At 40.3% G+C, this 18,545-nt stretch overlaps 4 protein-coding genes across 4 annotated transcripts; 3 read left to right on the forward strand and 1 right to left on the reverse strand.

Moving 5' to 3' along the window:
• The first annotated feature begins 2,242 nt into the window (after positions 1-2,242).
• On the forward strand, positions 2,243-7,528 carry LOC145470428 (lysosomal phospholipase A and acyltransferase-like). The gene is made up of 7 exons (XM_081454232.1): positions 2,243-2,287; positions 5,314-5,471; positions 5,638-5,666; positions 5,893-6,180; positions 6,728-6,835; positions 6,978-7,034; positions 7,133-7,528. The coding sequence occupies exons 1-7, from the start codon at positions 2,243-2,245 to the stop codon at positions 7,381-7,383; spliced, it is 936 nt and encodes a 311-aa protein (XP_081310358.1). The 3' UTR covers positions 7,384-7,528.
• Positions 7,529-9,902: 2,374 nt separating this feature from the next.
• LOC145469318 (solute carrier family 22 member 15-like) lies at positions 9,903-13,740 on the forward strand. The gene is made up of 2 exons (XM_081453000.1): positions 9,903-10,861; positions 11,468-13,740. Exons 1-2 carry the CDS (start codon positions 10,267-10,269, stop codon positions 12,400-12,402), a joined length of 1,530 nt encoding a protein of 509 aa, XP_081309126.1. The 5' UTR covers positions 9,903-10,266; the 3' UTR covers positions 12,403-13,740.
• On the reverse strand, positions 13,718-17,054 carry LOC145469319 (solute carrier family 22 member 15-like). The gene is made up of 2 exons (XM_081453001.1): positions 15,854-17,054; positions 13,718-14,660 (listed from the first exon to the last, which is right to left on the reverse strand). The coding sequence occupies exons 1-2, from the start codon at positions 16,407-16,409 to the stop codon at positions 13,723-13,725; spliced, it is 1,494 nt and encodes a 497-aa protein (XP_081309127.1). The 5' UTR covers positions 16,410-17,054; the 3' UTR covers positions 13,718-13,722.
• LOC145469320 (gamma-aminobutyric acid type B receptor subunit 1-like) lies at positions 17,053-18,054 on the forward strand. Its single transcript, XM_081453002.1, has one exon. The coding sequence runs from the start codon at positions 17,502-17,504 to the stop codon at positions 18,015-18,017; it is 516 nt and encodes a 171-aa protein (XP_081309128.1). The 5' UTR covers positions 17,053-17,501; the 3' UTR covers positions 18,018-18,054.
• Positions 18,055-18,545: the final 491 nt, after the last annotated feature.

The raw sequence follows: 18,545 nt of genomic DNA on the forward strand, positions 1-18,545 counted from the left end.
CGATTAAACATCGTTATGAATGCTGAAAAACACAGCAGTTTACTCAACAAAGTGCATCGCAACAGCGCGCGCAAAATGACGCGTACTGTCCAATTACAAGTATGACGCGCACACTGTCCAAGAGTAATTGCTACTAAAAATCAAAGAAATCGTGGCCACGGTCGAAAAATCGATTTTGCTCATAATTTGCCAGTTTGAAGGCCTAGGTAAGTAACTGACGGAAATCAAGTCAGTTTTTTGAAATATCCACTATAACGGCAGAAATTCACGAAAACGGTTATCGCACCGACAGCTTAGACTTCACTTCGCGATAATCCGAAATTTTACACTTTTCAGCTTCTTGCTACACAGTCGTTTACATCGCTGTGAAACGTTTTCAACTTTAAATGTATACATTGATTCTTCCTTAATCAAGAGATAGTGATTATTTTTATTTCTTGTGTTTTCTGGTCGAACTGAGCCCCGATTAAGTAGACATACTTTTCTAATTAAAACAAAACTCAAAAGTTATGCAAATTCAGTGAGGAAAAACGCTGACCGGTAGTGCTTCAAATCGTCTGATATTCGAGAAAAAGACAGTTCAGTCGATGAATTTTCGGCTTACGGATTCATTTTTGTGGATCTACCAGCAATTTTGCATGAACGCCGATCAAAAATCGAGAAAATTGCAATTCAACCCCTTTGAAATTTGCAATGCAACGCAACACGCTAAAATAGGTAAAAATCTTTTGTTGGCTTGAGACAGGGCAATCAAAGCCTATTAATGTCTTTAACGTTTGAAACGCTTTAGAAATAGTATTTAACTTAGAAATTGCCTGTAACAGCGAAAAAACACGAGTAGAACCAAACTTAATCACTCCTTAACTCTCCCTATTTTGTGCCACGCATGATACACTTAGCCCATGCTACAATCTTGGAAATGACAATCTGTGGCGAATGTCAAGTAATTTATGCAGCTTCGGGATAAGTGACGGAGTGTTTGAAGCGTTCAAAGTATTTCCTCACCAGTTGCTTTTAGATTCCCTTTGCGCTTAGATAACTCCTCCCAGAAGCAATTCAAATCTGCACGAGCAAGGATATTCGGGACGGCTAAAACGCACTGTTCAGCTTTCTCAAATAACAACGCGTACTAGAGCTTTACACTGCAGTCCGCGGTGCTACTATGCAGCGAGTACGTGACGGACTTGGCAGATGCGTCAAATCTGTAGAAGATGATGGAGCTTTCTCCAGAACTCAACCTTCAATCGCTTTTTCAAATTATGCGATATTCAGCTATCAGTTTGCTTTCCTTTGAAGCTTCGTCCAGTACAAAAAACCTACCTTTGCATTCAGCTCATTGATCGGGGTGGAAAAAGAGACGTCAGTATCAGTTTCATGATCAACTTGCAGGGCGAGAAAGGAAGAGAAAAGAGTTGAATTGCATTGACAACGCTGGGGTGGGATGAGAAAAAACTCCTGATAAAAATTGCCTTGTTTACAAACCAAATTTGTGACGCCACGGTTGGTTTTCATTGCTATCTAGCACTGAAGCATGAAGCATTTTTGTAGCCAATGACATGTCGGTATCTTTAACCTACGTTGTGGTTTACCCTTCTGAAAAAGTCAGTGCTACCTACTCTTTATCATGCTTTATCATGTAGTCTTGTGGATCGTTTTATATCACCAACTACTGCCTCATTCAGTTGACGAGCCTTTCTTCGACCCTGGTTTAACAAGCTTTTCAGTTCAAATACGTTAACAAGAAATAATTCGAAAACACAAGTATCCTGTAAGATGTTGGATGTTGCAACAAGGTGGCCAAACGTAATTAAGCAAATTGCGTGTGTGCAACATTGATGATATTCTTGCGCGCGTCAATTTTATTTTCCTTGCTTCTAGTCCAGTTCTGGCCCTCTCTCTGTCACGAAACGTCAGGAGAGAGCCGAGAGCGAGGGACCCTCCCTCTCGACGTTGCGTGACAAGGAGAGGGCCAGAACAGGACTACCTTGCTTCTGGCTAGTCATCGAGAGTGTGACCATTAAAACTACGGAAATTATTTATTTATTTATTATTCCTAAAGTATTTGCTTACCTCGACTTTCTTCAATGATGAAAACTTTTAGCACAAGGACTGGCGTGTTGCTTTTTATCTGGTAAGACTGATTTTAAAGTATAAGCCGACAGGTGCAAGTCAAGGCGGAATATGCGTTGTTATCATTGAGGAGAGTTTCTGGTTCTCTGTTCATCAAAGATTTCAGTCGTCAATGGCGCGCCTGAGCCCACAGGGAAGAACTGTTCTGAATCTTCTAGTAAATTCACGGACTTGAATAAATTTCCATTTGCCGTGTGTGTAATTTCCACAGATCCTTGAGTGACATGAATCAACTTCTGGACCTGTACCTAATCAGGAGCCGATCATGGGCTCCTGACCTAATCAATGAGATTGTCGATTCCAAGAAGTTTCTCGGTTTCTCGAAACGCACACATTCGCCAGAAATATTCTTCACGTATGTCTCAATGCGATAAAATCTGAAGGACTGTTAGTGGCTTTTGATATCCTTGTTACACTGTATGAGCGGTATGACCGTAACTGCGTGCCGGCACAAATTCCACCGTATTGAAGAACGAACTCGTGCGGGGCGTCTCTAACTCATCCAGCTTACTCCGATTCTTCTTTGATAAGTGCGTTGTTTGCTTGGTTATCGATACGACATTAACTTTTCGTGGGAATAGATAGCCTCCTACTGGCTGGCGACGGCATAAAGCCTGTAATCCCTAACATCGTTCCAATATGTATATACTATTGAGATCTTTTTTACTTCGTTCGGCGGGTTAACTGGGCAATCTTCTTATTAATGCATGATTTCGCGCATCAACAACAAAGATCTTGTTATTAAAATTTGACTCATTTTGAACGGTGAAAAACTGGTTTCAAATTTGTTTCCCTTGAAAAATCGCTCGAGCGTGACACTGGGCAGCGAGAAGATGGAGAGTGCGATTTAAAAGTTTGGTGTTTCTTTTTCTCTTTTTTTATACTCTTGTCGGCGATTTTTTAAGTTAAATACTACTTTTAAAGCTTTTCAAATGTAAAAGACATTAATAGGCTTTGATTGTCCTGTCTCAAGCCAACAAAAATGGTCTTACCTATTTTAGCGTGTTGCGTTACATTGCAAATTTCAAAGGGGCTGAACTGCAATTTTCTCGATTTTTGATCGGCGTTCATGCAAAATTGCTGGCAGATCCCACAAAAATGAAACTGTAGGCCTACAATTCATTGACTGAACTGTCTTTTGCTAGAATATCAGACAATTTGAAGCACTACCGGTCAGCGTTTTTCCTCACTGAATTTGCATAACTTTTGAGTTTTGTTTTAATTAGAAAAGTATGTCTACTTAACCGGGCCTCAGTTCGGCCAGAAAACACAAGAAATAAAAATGATCACTATCTCTTGATTAAGGAAGAATCAATGTACACATCTAAAGTTGAGAACGTTTCACAGCGATGTAAACGACTGTGCAGCAAGAAGCTGAAAAGTGTAAAATTTCGGATTATCGCGAAGTGAAATCTGAGCTTTCGGTGCGATAACCGTTTTTCGTGAATTTCTGCCGTTATATTGGATATTTCAAAAAACTAACTTCATTTCCTTCAGTTACTTACCTAGGCCTTGAAACTGGCGAAGTATGAGCGAAATCGATTTTTCGACCGTGGCCACATTTTTAGAATTTTCTTTGATTTTTACTGACATTTACTCTTAATGTTCAAGTCGGGCTGCTGATAGCCAATCACGTTCGAGAATTTTGTTATAGTTTTGATTAAACTTATTATCATCCCGTTTGTTTTTGTCAGCTGAGCTGTACAGTGCTATTCATTACCTTCGTCCTCCAAAGGAAAGCTGTATAGTATATTAATGACAATTTGGTTAGCTGTTGTCTCGGGCTGGTAAAAAGTAATACTATGTAAATATTTCACCCATAAAAAAATTGCTTTGAAAGGAAAAAATCGTTTTGAAAGGAAAACTGTCATTCGATGGATCAGAGTCAAACCATGTGACATTTGTTGTTGACGCGAAGGACTAGGCCGAACATATGATTGGTCTAGAAGACATACCTTCATTTCATAGGGAAATGCATCTCACCAGGCGAGACACAATTTAGCACCAAGCTCAGGGAGAACGTTTGGCAGAATGTTGGGCGGAAAGTTCATTTTTCACATAGCCATTGTGGTCATATGCCTGACTGTCTCTGAAGGATGGTGGAAGAAACCAACATTTCAACCGACTCTTGGGCAATTGAAAGATGGTGAAGTTAAGAGTCCCGTAGTCATTGGTAAATATGAATGGTTAAATAATGTAACATTGATTACCAATAGCTTGTGTTTCAGGTCTCAAAAAAAAGAAAAGAAAAATACAACAGACACATCTTCTGCCAAGGATTTTGGACAAAGACTGTTCTATTTTCTGTCAGTCCCAAGATCAAAATGAAACTCTCCTTACTGATTGCCATACATTTCTTTTGATGCTCGTTCGGAGAATTTGGTAGTTCATCAAGACAATTTATATTACCCATCGTTGATGATTTCGGAACTCTCATCACCTTTGATCATTGCGATGTTTTCATAAAAACAATTAAACTGAGATCCTGCATGATGACTATCATAAAGGCATATCTCTTTCAACCTTTTCTTTTTGTTCTATTAACTCCTCAAAAAAACACGATAATTCAGTTCAACATACTTTCCCGACTGGAGTGTCCGGGTACGAGTCTGTCTTTACACGATGGAGCCTCGCATAAACGACAAGCCCAAAATATTTTTTCATGGAAAAAACTCCGTAAACTCTGTTAGGTAATTTTTTTTTTAATTAAGAACTGGCGATTCCTTGAAATGATCCAACATACCATTATAGCACATTAAAATTGATTGGTAAGTCAAAGTCTGTTCGTTGTGTTTATTTCTGATTAATAACACATCTCCACAAAGACATAACAAGATATGACAATAAAGTGATAAAAAGTAAACGCGGTGAACAGAAACCGGATAATATCTATACTGATATATTTACAGTAAAACGTTTTTTTTTCGATCCCTTTCTATAATTTGTCTTAGTTTATCATCTTGGGTGGGCTGAGGATTTCATTTTGAAGTTAAACTTCCACAGGAAAGCTTATTAGAGAGGTCAATTAAAATAGACAAGAGGCTTACAGAGGTAGAGAGGGTGAGACAAGAACGCCAGTGAAGTGTAATTAAAAGTAAATATTTTCAGCGATTGTCACATAGAGTGAATTGTTTAACACAACTGAAACAACTTTACATCACAGTTCGTTGTTTGTATTCATAGTCCCTGGGTCAGGTGGCAGAAAAGATTGAAGGAAAGCTGGACAAACCAAGTGTCTCAAGTTGGTATTGCACCCAGAAAACATCAGACTACTTTACTCTGTGGATAGAAAAGTCTTCACTTCTGCCTTATGCTGTGAAATGTTGGACCGATAATATGAGGTGAGTGATCGAATCCATTTTAACAACTAAACCAAAATCATTTCTGTTAACGGATTGACTGAACAAAAGTTTGCTTTTGCGCAAACTCTGTATCTGATCATTGTGTCACATAAAGAACTTTCCTGTTTATTAAAATTTATTTTAATTAATGCTAAACATATTTAAGGTCTTACTACCATTTCGGGATGGAAAAAGGTATAAGTATGAGAATTGTTGCTGAATATTTAGTCTCGCAGCATTTCCCTGTACTGACAAAACCACAAGAGAAGACACAAAAAAAGTCTTCGCAAGAGATCTTGAGACTTTCACTTTCATGGCTAAAATTAATTTACTGCTAACATTTCTTACGGTTAACGGTTAAAATTTTCCAAATTTTATGCCTGACAGCTAAATTTTTGGCCCGTTTTACGGCCGGCTCAAGGTCCATTGAGACCCTGTGTTATATATTCCAAACTTGTTTATGATGAAAAGACAAACACCGTTAAGAATGCGCCGGGCGTAGAAACGAGAGTTCCCGGATTTGGTGACACTGCCACCATAGAGTACCTGGACACTACTCACTTGATCGCGTATTTTAAGCCAGTGGTGGACGCCTTGGTCTCCTGGGGATACAAACGAGGGGTTTCTGTCAGAGCAGTGCCATATGAATTCAGATATGCGCCTGGTAAGTATCACGTGAACTGTGCATGTCCAACACGTGGACACATTGGCATAAATTAAACGCGTACATTTTGGCACTGTCTACACTAAGCCGGAAGAATTTAAAAACGAAGTTTTCACTCTGAAAACGCATCAAATATTTTCCGTCCGCACTACACCGGTGGAATTTGAAAACGCAACAATCACCGGTCATTTTGATTTATGTTTCAGTTTGAGGAAAACCCGGGCAGGGGAAATCATGACTATCGTAACGTCATCGTTTACGAAAAGCTTCGTTTTCAAAATGTTTTCCGTCCACACTAAGATGTAAAGCCGGCGTTTACAAATTCCTCCGGTTTTGAACAGCGTTCTCAGAAAGCTCTGTTTCCGTGGCGGATTAGTGTGGATGGTAGGCCTATCCGGAGAAGTAAAGCTGCATTTTCAAATTCCTCCGGCGTAGTGTGGACTGGGCCTTTCAAGTGAGCCAAGAGTGGAGGAAATTAAAAATTCAAACTGAAGTGAAAATAGCTCGTGGCGCGTGCTTTAGAGTTTAAGACTTTTTTTTTTACATGTTCTCCCATGTAGAGCCAGCGTTGGAATATTTTGTCAAACTAAAGAAACTTTGATGAGTCACAGCTTGGGATGTCCTTACACTTTGGTTTTCCTGAACAAACAAACTAAAGACTGGAAAGATAAATATATTCTGCAGTGGATCACTCTTTCAGGTTAGTTTTGAGTATTCTACCTATATTTGCTCCCGTTCAGATGAATATGCCAGGGCAAGGCAAATGTAACCCGTCTGCTAATCGCGACCGTTTAATATGTACCCGATACAACTACATGTATAATTGATTGATTGATTGATAGGTGTCTTTGCCGGCGTGGTGGAAATGATGAGTATTTTCTCTTCCGGTAACACGCTTGGTATCCCACACTTCATTGTGGACCCACTTGACGTCAGAGATCAGCAACGCACGTCAACGCACGTAATGCCATGATGATGCCAAGCCCAGAACTGTGAAACCCGGATGAAGTCTTCGTGAAGACGCCTCAGCGTGTGTACACCTTGAACGACTACGACGACTTCTTCAAAGACATCGGATTCCCGCTCGGAATCAAGCGAAGAAACCTGGTTAAAACCCTGATATACCCGTTGACTGCGCATGCGCCCAACGTGCGCTTGCATTGCTTGTACGGCACTGGTGTGCACACCGCAGCGAGCTACATATTTGGTGAAGAATACAAAAGCAAAAACCGACACAACGTAGAATGATTTTTTGAAGGTGTACTATATTTCGGCTGGCCAAACCAACTTTCTTCAGGTACAATGGAAGATTTTACATTGGTGCGTGTTTTAATGTAGCCGATATTTAAGTAATACCGGAAATACGCAAAAGTAATAGATAGTGTAAATTGAAGATAAGCATACGGTAAAATAAAATAACGTGACAAAAGAACATAATAAAAGAAAACAAATGGAAACAATTAATATGTTTCTTCGCGGATGTTCAGACCATTAGGATCAATTGTTCAGACCATTAGAATCTAATGGTCTGAACATCCGCGAAGAAACATATTAATTGTTTCCATTTGTTTTCTTTTATTATGTTCTTTTATCACGTTATTTTATTTTACCGCATGCTTATCTTCAATTTACACTATCTATTACTTTTGCGTATTTCCGGTATTACTTAAATATCGGCTACATAAAAACACGCACCAATGTAAAATCTTCCATTGTACCTGAAGAAAGTTGGTTTGGCCAGCCGAAATATAGTACACCTTCAAAAAATCATTCTACGTTGTGTCGGTTTTTGCTTTTGTATTCTTCATTTTATATGTAAAGCCGATTAGATCACTATTGATCCAACGTATACCAGCAGGATCATCGTTCCGGTTGCTTGCTTAAACATTTTATATACATATTTGGTCATGACGGAGAGTTCCCGGATAAGCAACCGGAAGTGGTTTAAGATGATGGAGACGGTACAGTGAATCGACCCAATTTGGAGGTCTGCGGTACTTGGAGCCAGCAGCAGGATTACGGTGTTACACTCAAGGGATATCACTCCGTAAACCACAATGGATTTTTGAGCGACACTAACGTGCTGAATTATATAAAGTCTGTGCTGTTTTAACGACTCGAAAGGCTTGTCCTGGAACAATTTAGTTAAAGATGAATAAATGATTACTTCAAATCCATTCTGGTTTTGTTATATATCTTTGTCAAATCAACAGTCAGTGTGAGAAAAACAAAGTCCTTTTAAGCGCATTTATTTCTGATGGTAGTCTGAGAAGGGGGGAACTAAACCCCGCCACTAACCCTCCCCAATCCCATCACTACCCCTTCCCCTAGGGCTGTCCACAAGTAGCTCGTGGTAACGTTTTGGCAACTTCTCAAAACTTCGAATATTTCGAGGGACGTTTTCGCTTTCAAGCAACTTTTTGATGAATGCTGAGCCATTTCTACCTATTCCTAGAGAGTGGATAAGATTTGGTCTTACTACCATGTTCACAAATCACAATACTTACAGGGGTTAGAAACTTTGTTAGTTTCAATTCAAGACTTGTGCTGGAGTTGTTTCGTCGCGGTGCATCATGACGCAACAAGAGAGGCCCAGTACTTTCTCGAAGTAGAGAGGAGACCCTGGGAACGAGGTTGAAAGCGAAAGAGGAAAAAATAAATTTAGTGACTGGAGCTGCCTTTTAAAAGCTGTCATTATGCTAAAAGATTCATCGTGAATCTATGCTCTATTTATGACCAAAACGGCTGCACACACCTGTATAGCCCATAATTATAAAGGAGTAGCCCCATCCCCCCAGGGCCTTCAGTATGCAACAGACTTCGGCACCATCTCAAGAGTCATTAAATTAAAAAAAAAATTAAGGTGGCTCTGAACTCTATGTACAGATTTTTTATAAACTTTGCCAAAAGTTGCGTTTTATCGTGCTTATTAAAATTTGATAATATATAAATATTTCATCGTGCCGTTTTTGAATTATAAGCCCCTAAAGCTGTAATTGAGGGTGTTTTTAGCAGGTCATACTGTTGTGTCACAAAAATGATAACAACGTGTTCACCACTGATTGGGCAGTTTTTTGATACCGTGATTGTAGCATCAAGTGATAAAGAGTAGTTATAAACGACCCATCACAATCTAAGTGCTAGAAACTGTTTTGAGCCACCTTAAAGCGAATAACGAGATCGGGGCCGAAGAACTTTACGCATCCATCTTCATATTACCCAGTGCCAAACATGGGGATGTCCTTAGCTGACATGCACTTTATGTCTCCACTTCCTCCAAACACACTCTGAAAAGAGAACGAAGAGCACGAAGACCTGGATGGAGAGTTACAGACCGGTGCGGCAGAGAACGGTGAGAGGTGAAACTACGAAGGATAAAGCAGGAGCTCTTCCGCCAGCTATGTACACTCGGCAAGTCCTAAGACAACGAAGGTGCATTTTCAAGCTGAGAACTCTAACCAAACGACGCCCACTGACTGAGATCCGCTCTGTCGTTAGCGATTTGTGCGCAGTAACGCTCGGGTCCGCTGTCTAATTCAATCAAGTGGAAGAGAGCGAAACAGATGTAGAGGACAGTGACGATGATTTAGCTGTTGTATTAGAAAAGCTGGTCACTAGCAGGTTATTGTATGGCGTGAAATTCACTAGAGACAAACGACATCGAAAATATTCGTAATCCACAAACCTATCTAAAATAGACATAATTTGCGACCAAATTGCATCAAAGATACAAAGAAAACCCTGTGTTGAGACGAATTTCTTTTTTTTCGCATTAATGACTTTATTTCAGCATATTTATCTCAAAGAAAAATTCCCGTACAAAGTCTATAAAGCAGTCGTTGCAAAACGTACTGAAGCTTGGGGTGCCTGTGGCATACCCGACTGAAAACGAGCTGGCGTATAATTTTACGAAGATGAACTTCGCAGAGGCACGTAAGCTTGCATGTTAGGAAATGACGTGGCTACATGTCACTCTGAAATGAGATTTGAATACATCAAGGATACGTGCGACCTAGCTGTTTAAAATACTTTCCACGAACAGAAGAGATCCAAGCAACCAGAGAGGCCGCGCACAATATCCGTATATTACAAAGAACACGCAGGTCACGTTTTGTCAGGTTGCAAATATTGATGGCATCTACTTCGATCAGTCAGAGAATTGCAAAAAGAATGGATTTTGACTCCGCACTAGAACACATTGGAGGATTTGGCCGCCATCAACTACGCATCTATTTCGTAGTGAGTCTCATCTCTCTTCCCCTTGCTGCTCAAATGCTCATTGTTGTTTTCGTTGGAGCAGTCCCCGAGTGGAAATGCCCTTCTCCAGAAGGCGACATTTTACATTGCAACTCCAGCCACGCACGTTGTTGTGACAAGGATGGTTCTATTTGTCCCGGAGCAGAATTTTCCACGGAGTTCACATCCATCGCGACAGAATGGAACTTAGCGTGCACGCATCGCTACAAATGCGAGCTAAGTCAATCGATCTTTGTGGCTGGGTACATGTTCGGAGTTCTAATCTTCGGTATTTTGTCAGACAAATATGGCCGACGTAAGCCGTGGCTTTTCGCTTATATAGTTGGAGGTGTTTTAGCACTGATGTCTGCATTTGTGGGGACCTATGAAGAGTACATCGCTTTGCGATTCGCTATGGGTGTTATGAATGGCGGAGGAGGCCTTATCACTTACGTGCTATCGACAGAATCAATCGGTCCTTCTTATCGAGGTAAGTGAAATTTTGTAACTGTCTACTGTCTACTGTTGATTTTGCATATTTTGTAGTTAGCTTTTTCCTGAGTTTTTGAAAGTGAAATTTACAGCGGTTTTTTGCTTCCAATTTGTTTTAGAGCGCCATGTTGATTTTATTTTGCGTGACACAAATGCTCTGTCACGCAATTCAAGTTAGTACACTTAGATGATGTCCTCCGTTCCCTCTCGAAAATAAGACCATTTAAACCCCCTATTTACAAATGTAAGCCCAGCATTTAGTATTGGAGTTTTATGGTATTTTCATACTAGAAAGATACAAAATAATACAATTCTAGCTGTTTAAATGCGTTTTTGAGTAGGAGACTTTATCCTCAAGCTACCCAGTGCCTCTCTGCATGGGCACTGAAAAATTGAATGCTCAAGGGCGGAGGGGAGTGAGAGGATATTCTTTTGGATAAACTAGCATCCCATCCAGGGGTAGTAACAATACTTTTAGAGGTTTCATGCTAATTGGAAATACTTGCCTGCTTTAAATAGCCAGCTAAATTTTTGGTAAAAATTTAAACCACAATCTATCAGCTTGGAGGGCTACAACTTACCAAGTTTTTGCTTTTTATTGTAGGATCAGCCGGCACTTGGCAGCAGGCATTCTATGCTGTTGGTTATGTAGTTTTGGCACTCGAAGCTTATTTCATCCGTGACTGGCGGACTTTGACAGTAATTACAATTCTTCCATCTTTCATTATTTTGTTGGTTTTCAAAAGTATTCCAGAATCTCCAAGATGGCTAGCATCCCAAGGAAGAATAAAAGAAGCCGAAAACATTCTGAGGAACACAGAGAAGGAAAATGGCTCCAACAAAAATGAGGTTATATTTCTTAAAACAGACACGACTAAAGAAGACACTAAAACCTCCCAGTATGGAGTAATTGACTTATTTACTCACAAGTCCGTATGCATTGTCACGGTCATTATGATGTTTACATGGTGCGTGAACAGTATGGTGTATTATGGACTTGCCCTTAATGTTAAAAACCTTGGGGGAAGTGTGTATATTAACTTTGCACTCGCCAGTGTGATAGAATTACCATCCTATTTGGTGACTCAGGTTCTTCTTGCGCGGCTCGGACGAAGACAAAGCTTGTTCTTTTTTCTTCTCAGTGCCAGTGTGTCTTGTTTCCTGTGCATGTTTCTACAAGGTGGCCAAAATGCTGCTGCAGTATCCATTACTGCTCTGGTCGGCAGGTTTTGTATCTCAGCATCTTTCGCTCTTCTCTATGTCTACTCAGCAGAGCTTTTTCCCACAGTTGTACGTAACGCAGGAATGGGTATATCCAGTTTATCAGCCAGGCTTGGTGGGATTGTAGCACCTTTTATTGTTCTGCTTGGAGATCAACGTAACTCTCTACCTATGTTTGTTTTTGCCTGTACTGCACTGCTTGCTGCATTAGTGGGACTGAAACTGCGAGAGACACAAGGCAGACCAATGCCAGAGACATTTGCAGAACTTGAGGAAAACCATCCAAGGAAACCAAAGACCAATGGTGATCCATATTAGATTGATCTAGCCTCAAATCAGCCAAATGAAAATAGCTGACCAATTAGTATTTCAGTGGTTATGTGGGTTACTTAGTCTTGTAAGGGCCATGTGTAGTCAGGTAAATGATTAAAAGGAAACCCTGCACTGCCACATTATATTTGTGATAAAGGAGTGGGACATGTAAATTAATGATAAGGAGGCCTACCTAACAAGTTGTTACATTGTGAATGTTGACTAACCCAATGTACTTGCGAGCACATGATGGACAGTGGCGGCCATCCAATCTAAGAGCAAGTAGATCTAATGTAACTGAACATAAATAAATGAAACTACCCAGACTCTTCAAAAATTAAGGTGTGAGTACAAAATACACCACACAAAAATTCTGCAATTCATAAGATATCATGCGAGTAAATGCAGTTATTTAGCCATGTTGTAAGCATAATGCCAAGAATGATTTGTAGTTCTGGTTTATAAAGGCGACTACTGTAGTGATTTTGAAAAAGGATAGCTATGATCGCTGCAAAATCTTGCCTGTCAAAGCCAAGCAAATATCAGAACTTTTACTCAGTTGAGTTAACCCCTTTCTGGGGCATATACAGAAGTTCAAGATATGGGCAGCCACAGGTGGTCCCCTGTAGGGGAGTCTGGGGGCATCCTCCCCTGGAAAATTTTTTAAATTGAAGTCCTCGGAAATAGGATTTTTGCTCAACCAACAAATGCGTTTTTCGCTACTGTCGATCAAATACACAGTGACTCCTCCCAGCTTCCAACTACTACTGAGTGCGTGGTGATCAAATCAAATCGTTGAGCACAGTTCAGACAACATAGTCAGAAGCTGGGAGGAGCCACCGAACATTTGATCGACTGTAGCAAAAAACGCATTTGTCGGTTGAGCTTTGAATTTTAGAGTCCGCATGACACTGAAAAGGTGCAGTAATGCATTTACCAATAATTTTAAAAGTTCTATGACATTAGCTGTTTTAATTTAAGGGGTTCAACCGAATACCCCTCCAAACCCCCCTAAATCCACCCCAGCCTTTTAATAAGTGCCTCTTTCAGTTCTATTTACAATACTTGTTTCTTGATTTGTAGTGTCCTTAATGTGCACAGCAGTGCTAAATAAAGACACTTGAATAAAGTGATTTATTTGATCTTTTAATCTTATATTATCTCATAATATAAATAAAGAACCACATAGTATATTGAGGTGATAGGAATTTACTAAATAGTCATCACAGAACATGATTAGGTTAAATTCTCCTAACCTTCACTGCAATAAAGGTATGGTGATATGTGATGAGATTTTACATGTTGACATGTACAAAGATTAAATATTTATGCTTTTACAATTTTAACTTCTTCATGTTCTGATTTCTCCAAATCTTCCATTGTTTCTGGCATAGGTCTTCCCTTAGTTTCAGGCAGTTTCAGACCAGCCAAACCTGCCACTAAAGACATAATAGCAAATATAAACATTGGTAAAGATCTACTATGCTCTCCCATTAGTACAACAAATGGACATAAAATTCCACCAATACGTGATGCAACAGTCGTCACACCCATGCCAATATTACGGATAACAGTTGGGAAGAGTTCTGAGGCATAAACATACAGTACAGCAAATGATGCAGAGATGCAAAACTTCCCAAGCATGGCTGAGGCAGAAAGCCACGCAGGATTGGTGGAATCCTGTGTTTGTAGTTTCATGCATGCCCAGCATGATCCAGCAGCTCCCATCATGAAATAAAACAGAGACTTGCGACGGCCTGACCAGTTAAGGAGAAAGACTGTTAACAAATAAGAAGGGATTTCCACCAAACCAGCCAAGACAAAATTGACATACATATTGCCACCAAGGTTTTTCACATTGAGTGACAGGCCATAATATACGTGGCTGTTTACGAACCAACTAATGACCATGATGAGTGTTATTATGCATGTGGTACTGTTTCTAAACAAGTCAAGAATTCCATAACTGTGTACCGAAGGACCTGCTTTTGATGTGGACTTTGACCGCTGCAGTGAGACATATTTGTTTCCTAAACCATTTTCCTTGGATATCTTCTTCAAAATAGCTTCTGCTTCATCATATCTCCCCTGGGAGGCCAGCCATCTGGGGGATTCTGGAATTGTACTGACTATAAATACACCAAAAATTGATGGAAGAGCTGAAGCTATAGTGAGATATCGCCAGGATGGAATAAGGTACGCCATCAGTCCTAGCAATGCCACAGCAACTGCAAAAAAGACCTGTAATGAGGTCCCAGCAAAACCTGTAGATACAGAAAGAAGAAGAGTGTACTTTTACATCATAATTTCTTCAACTACAGCTACTGGATGGGTTGGTAGATCCATGACATCAAAAATAGCAGGAATCAGAAAAAGAGAGATTTTTACAAAATGAAGCCCACCAAAATTTGGAATCTCAGATAACACCTGTATAATCTAACAATGATTATAACATACATGTATACTATAATGATCTTAAGATTTCTTGAGGCTGGTTTGAACTAGTGATGAAGAGTCGTAAGTGGGTTTACGACTTGGTGAAAATTGAAAATAGGAGAGGTAGCAGAGTCATACAGTCAATGGAAACAGAGTTGGAAGAATCAGAATGTGGTTATTTTCTTCAGATTCTGCTTAAGACTCCACTGCTTATGATCCAGAGAAAACTAGATCGTCCAGAGGCAGAAGCAAAAAAAAAAGAGTCAACCAATTGCAATGCTACAAATTTCTGCTTTCAACTTAGATAATCTAGTTTTTACTACATCATACAGTTGTGCATGATGGAGTCATAAGTGGAATCAGTATTCTACTTCTGTTGTCAGGCTTTTTAATAGTTCATTAGAAAATAGTAGGTTATTAATTATACTCAGTGTCCCCAATTTGTAGAGGGTTTTTTTTTTCCCATTGGCTAGATATAAAGACATGTTAATAAAGTTTATGTATGTATGTATGTATGTATGGTTGTTTTCTCCTTGATCATAGCATTCAGTGCTTCTGATTATGACTCTAACTGAAAACCAGCCTGCAAAGAAACCTGGTCAAGACTTATGATTACTGTTCCCTCAGAAGGGTGAAGATCATGACACTCGAGGAAAAAATAAACAATAGAATAAAAAAACCTGGATTGTGTGAATGAAGGCGACATGTAATTCCAAAAATATACAATAAAATATCCACATCAAAAATATACCCTCAAGCCCCTCCCCCAACTTTTTTAACGTTCCCTTTCCAAAAAGCATACCCCACAGAAAACATCTTACAGTCACTCACAAAAAAACAGAAATACTCGTTAAAAAGCAAAAATACTTTCAAAGATTTCTGAACGCGCACTTTGAAAGCACAGAAGTCGACAATTTCAGACGCTCCCCCACCCGCATCTTCATACCACTTTGATCTAGGGTACCCCTACTAGGGTTCACTGGAAAGGCAGTCTGAAAAATTATCGAAACTGATGTCATACCTCTGTATGAAGGTCCGATGGATTCTGTGGCCAATACAAATATTATCAAGCCTCCTCCACCAGCGAAAATCCCTACGAGAAACCTCAGAGCAACAAACATATGGTAAGATGGCGACAGTCCAGAGAGAAATGCGAGGCCGCCATTCACGAAATAGCTGATCACCCACAAAGGTTTTCTACCATGCTTGTCAGCCAAACCACCTATCAATGGCGCCCCGACCAACGTGCCGGCCATAAATATAGATTGTGTGAGTTCATTCTTGTATGTCTGACCACAAAGAAGATTCCACTCCGTCGCGATTGACGTAAAATTCGTAGTAAATTGCGCTCCATTGCAGATAGAACCGTCCAAGGCACAACAACTCTCCAGGGACTTGCAATGTTTTAAGTTTCGTTTGCCACCTTCTGGACAGAGCCATTTCGGTGTTGCTGCTACGAAGACTAGAAGAAGCATCTGAAAAAACATTGGCAATGCCGAAAGTGAGATAAAGATGAACCGTTTGCGTTGATAACGGCCAAATTCGCCGACGACCTTCAACGCACTGTCGAAGTCCATGTTGTTGCCGGCGAATATTCCATGATGAGGTGGCACGAACACGCAAAGGAGCTGGGGCGAGTTCCGGTTGGAGCACTGTGCGGGGGTGCGAGAGGAATACTTCGACTTGAAATCTCTTCCAGTTTATTGACCTTTATTTTCTTGTCACAAAAATAAAATACATATCACATTCTATTACCTCAATTTACGACCACATGAGATTGGATATGTCTTATTAGACCCCAAGGGAAAGTCAAAATGTAAGTGACAAATAAATACAGCTATATACAACGATACTCTCTAAATCGAGGCCCTATCGGGGGTTTTCGGTACGGGATATTTAAAAAATTAACGGGATAAAAGATATTCGTGGAGAATGTGTATGGGATATGGAATGTTTAGATCAGATAAAACGGGATATCGAATGAAGAAGTCGTTAATTTTTGTAATTGGAATCAACGGGATATGAGGTATTTAGGCCAAAAAATGTGGTCAGACTCAAGACGCAAGTCTTAGACTCAAGCCAAATTTGTTATCAAACTATATTTTTCCCTAAATCCTGGTTGAACCGTTTCTGGTACTTTGATCATGATCAGTAAGTTTCAGGGTTCAAGTTTCTTTCAAGTTTAACCTGTAAAACAGGTCTTAGGTCTCTCAGTCGACCAAACACTGCCAATCGACTGAGTCTCATTTTTGTCAATGTATATAGTAAGTTTTCAGCCTGGCAAGCTTACCACAAGAGATTCCATACGTGAAAAGGCTCTTACATTATATTCGGTTTACCTAAGGCGTGCTTGTTTTGACGAGGCTGAACACAACGTGAAAAACATCCTTTGGAAAAAGAAAAAATAAATTATGGGCGTCAACTGCGATTGTATGAAGCCCCACCGTTACGCAGGCAGCGAGATTCCGACATCGGCTTCCAAGCTTCCTCCAGTTCAACCAATGAGTATCGAGATACGTCATTTATCGCATGGACGTGCGTCAGAGTCAATGTTCCTTTACTTGTAACACGCCGACAGAATAGCTGTTATTCACTTTCTGCTGCGCTTTTGGAAGTGAACCAAGAGTAACACAGCGTTAGCTCAGTGTTTGCTCCATTCAAATTTCCAAATGAGAGTTCTTATACACGGCGTAGTTGCCGTGTGTATTTTCTACTTGTATCTCCTCCCAACAAACAACTACAATGTTTCTGGGCAACAGAAGCAGAATATCACCATCGCCGCCTTGGCTCCTATGACGGGAGAGTGGGATGTTGGCCGAACCACAGCTGCCGCCATGCCCATTGCTGTTGAAGACATCAACAAGGACCCCTCCATTTTACCGAACCATCGGCTACAGTTCGTGTTCGGCAACACGAACTGTTCGCCCAACACTGCGCTACCGCTGGTGATGAACTTCTGGGCGCAGCAAAAGCGAGGAGTTGACGCGTTCATCGGCGGTGGATGCAACCGAGTGTGCGAGTACATCAGCCTGTTGGCTGGAAAGTGGAATCTGCCGGTGATATCTTGGGGATGTATGTCTGCTCATCTGTCAAATAGAAACACGTTTCCGACTTTTGTTCGAACTGTAGGTGAGTTAAAAAGATCCTCGAAGGAATGTACAGGTGTATCCAAGAAGAAAATTTAAGAAACAGACATGGACTGCTGTTTTCCTATTTTTCCACATCGTTTAGGATCTTTCAAAGGGATACTAACTGGGTAACTAAGACGAACACGGTTTACTCGTCAGTGGCAGAATTTTTTAGAGGAGTAATTCTCTTCCAGATGAGCGATTGAACCCTACAGAATTTTCCATTGAGATTGATAAACCTGAGCCGAATCCAAACAGAAAAGAAATTATACGTCTCACACAGTAGCGCGGCTCTAACGAAAGGCTAAGTTCTAAAAGGCAGTTTTCATCAGTTCACCATTAAAGCCATCAGACCAACCTTACAGCCCAGTTAATAGTAACAGAATATTAACTCTATGATCATGTATTATTTTTCCAAGGTCCCTACACAAAGATGGAAAAACTGCTTAAACGCCTGATGGAACATTTCAGCTGGAAGCGTGTAGCCATAATTGCCTCTACTGACGACATTTGGCAGATTGCGGCGAATCTGGTGAAGATCGAACTACTGCGGCACGGAATCAGCGTAGCGCATTTCCACTCGTT

This window comes from Orbicella franksi, chromosome 15 (assembly GCF_964199315.1).
Source record: "Orbicella franksi chromosome 15, jaOrbFran1.1, whole genome shotgun sequence".
Lineage (NCBI taxonomy): Eukaryota > Metazoa > Cnidaria > Anthozoa > Scleractinia > Merulinidae > Orbicella > Orbicella franksi.

Bases quoted from the DNA above. Each gene is read 5' to 3' on its own strand.
- LOC145469318 (XM_081453000.1), top strand. From the start codon at position 10,267: ATGGCATCTACTTCGATCAGTCAGAGAATTGCAAAAAGAATGGATTTT. The intron at 10,862-11,467 runs GTAAGTGAAATT...TTTTTATTGTAG, and splicing joins AATCGGTCCTTCTTATCGAG to GATCAGCCGGCACTTGGCAG.
- LOC145469320 (XM_081453002.1), top strand. From the start codon at position 17,502: ATGAGAGTTCTTATACACGGCGTAGTTGCCGTGTGTATTTTCTACTTG.
- LOC145469319 (XM_081453001.1), bottom strand. From the start codon at position 16,409: ATGGACTTCGACAGTGCGTTGAAGGTCGTCGGCGAATTTGGCCGTTAT. The intron at 14,661-15,853 runs GTATGACATCAG...CTGTATCTACAG, and splicing joins CATCGGACCTTCATACAGAG to GTTTTGCTGGGACCTCATTA.
- LOC145470428 (XM_081454232.1), top strand. From the start codon at position 2,243: ATGGCGCGCCTGAGCCCACAGGGAAGAACTGTTCTGAATCTTCTA. The intron at 5,667-5,892 runs GTATAAGTATGA...GGCCGGCTCAAG, and splicing joins CCATTTCGGGATGGAAAAAG to GTCCATTGAGACCCTGTGTT. The intron at 7,035-7,132 runs GTATCCCACACT...CAGAACTGTGAA, and splicing joins CTCTTCCGGTAACACGCTTG to ACCCGGATGAAGTCTTCGTG.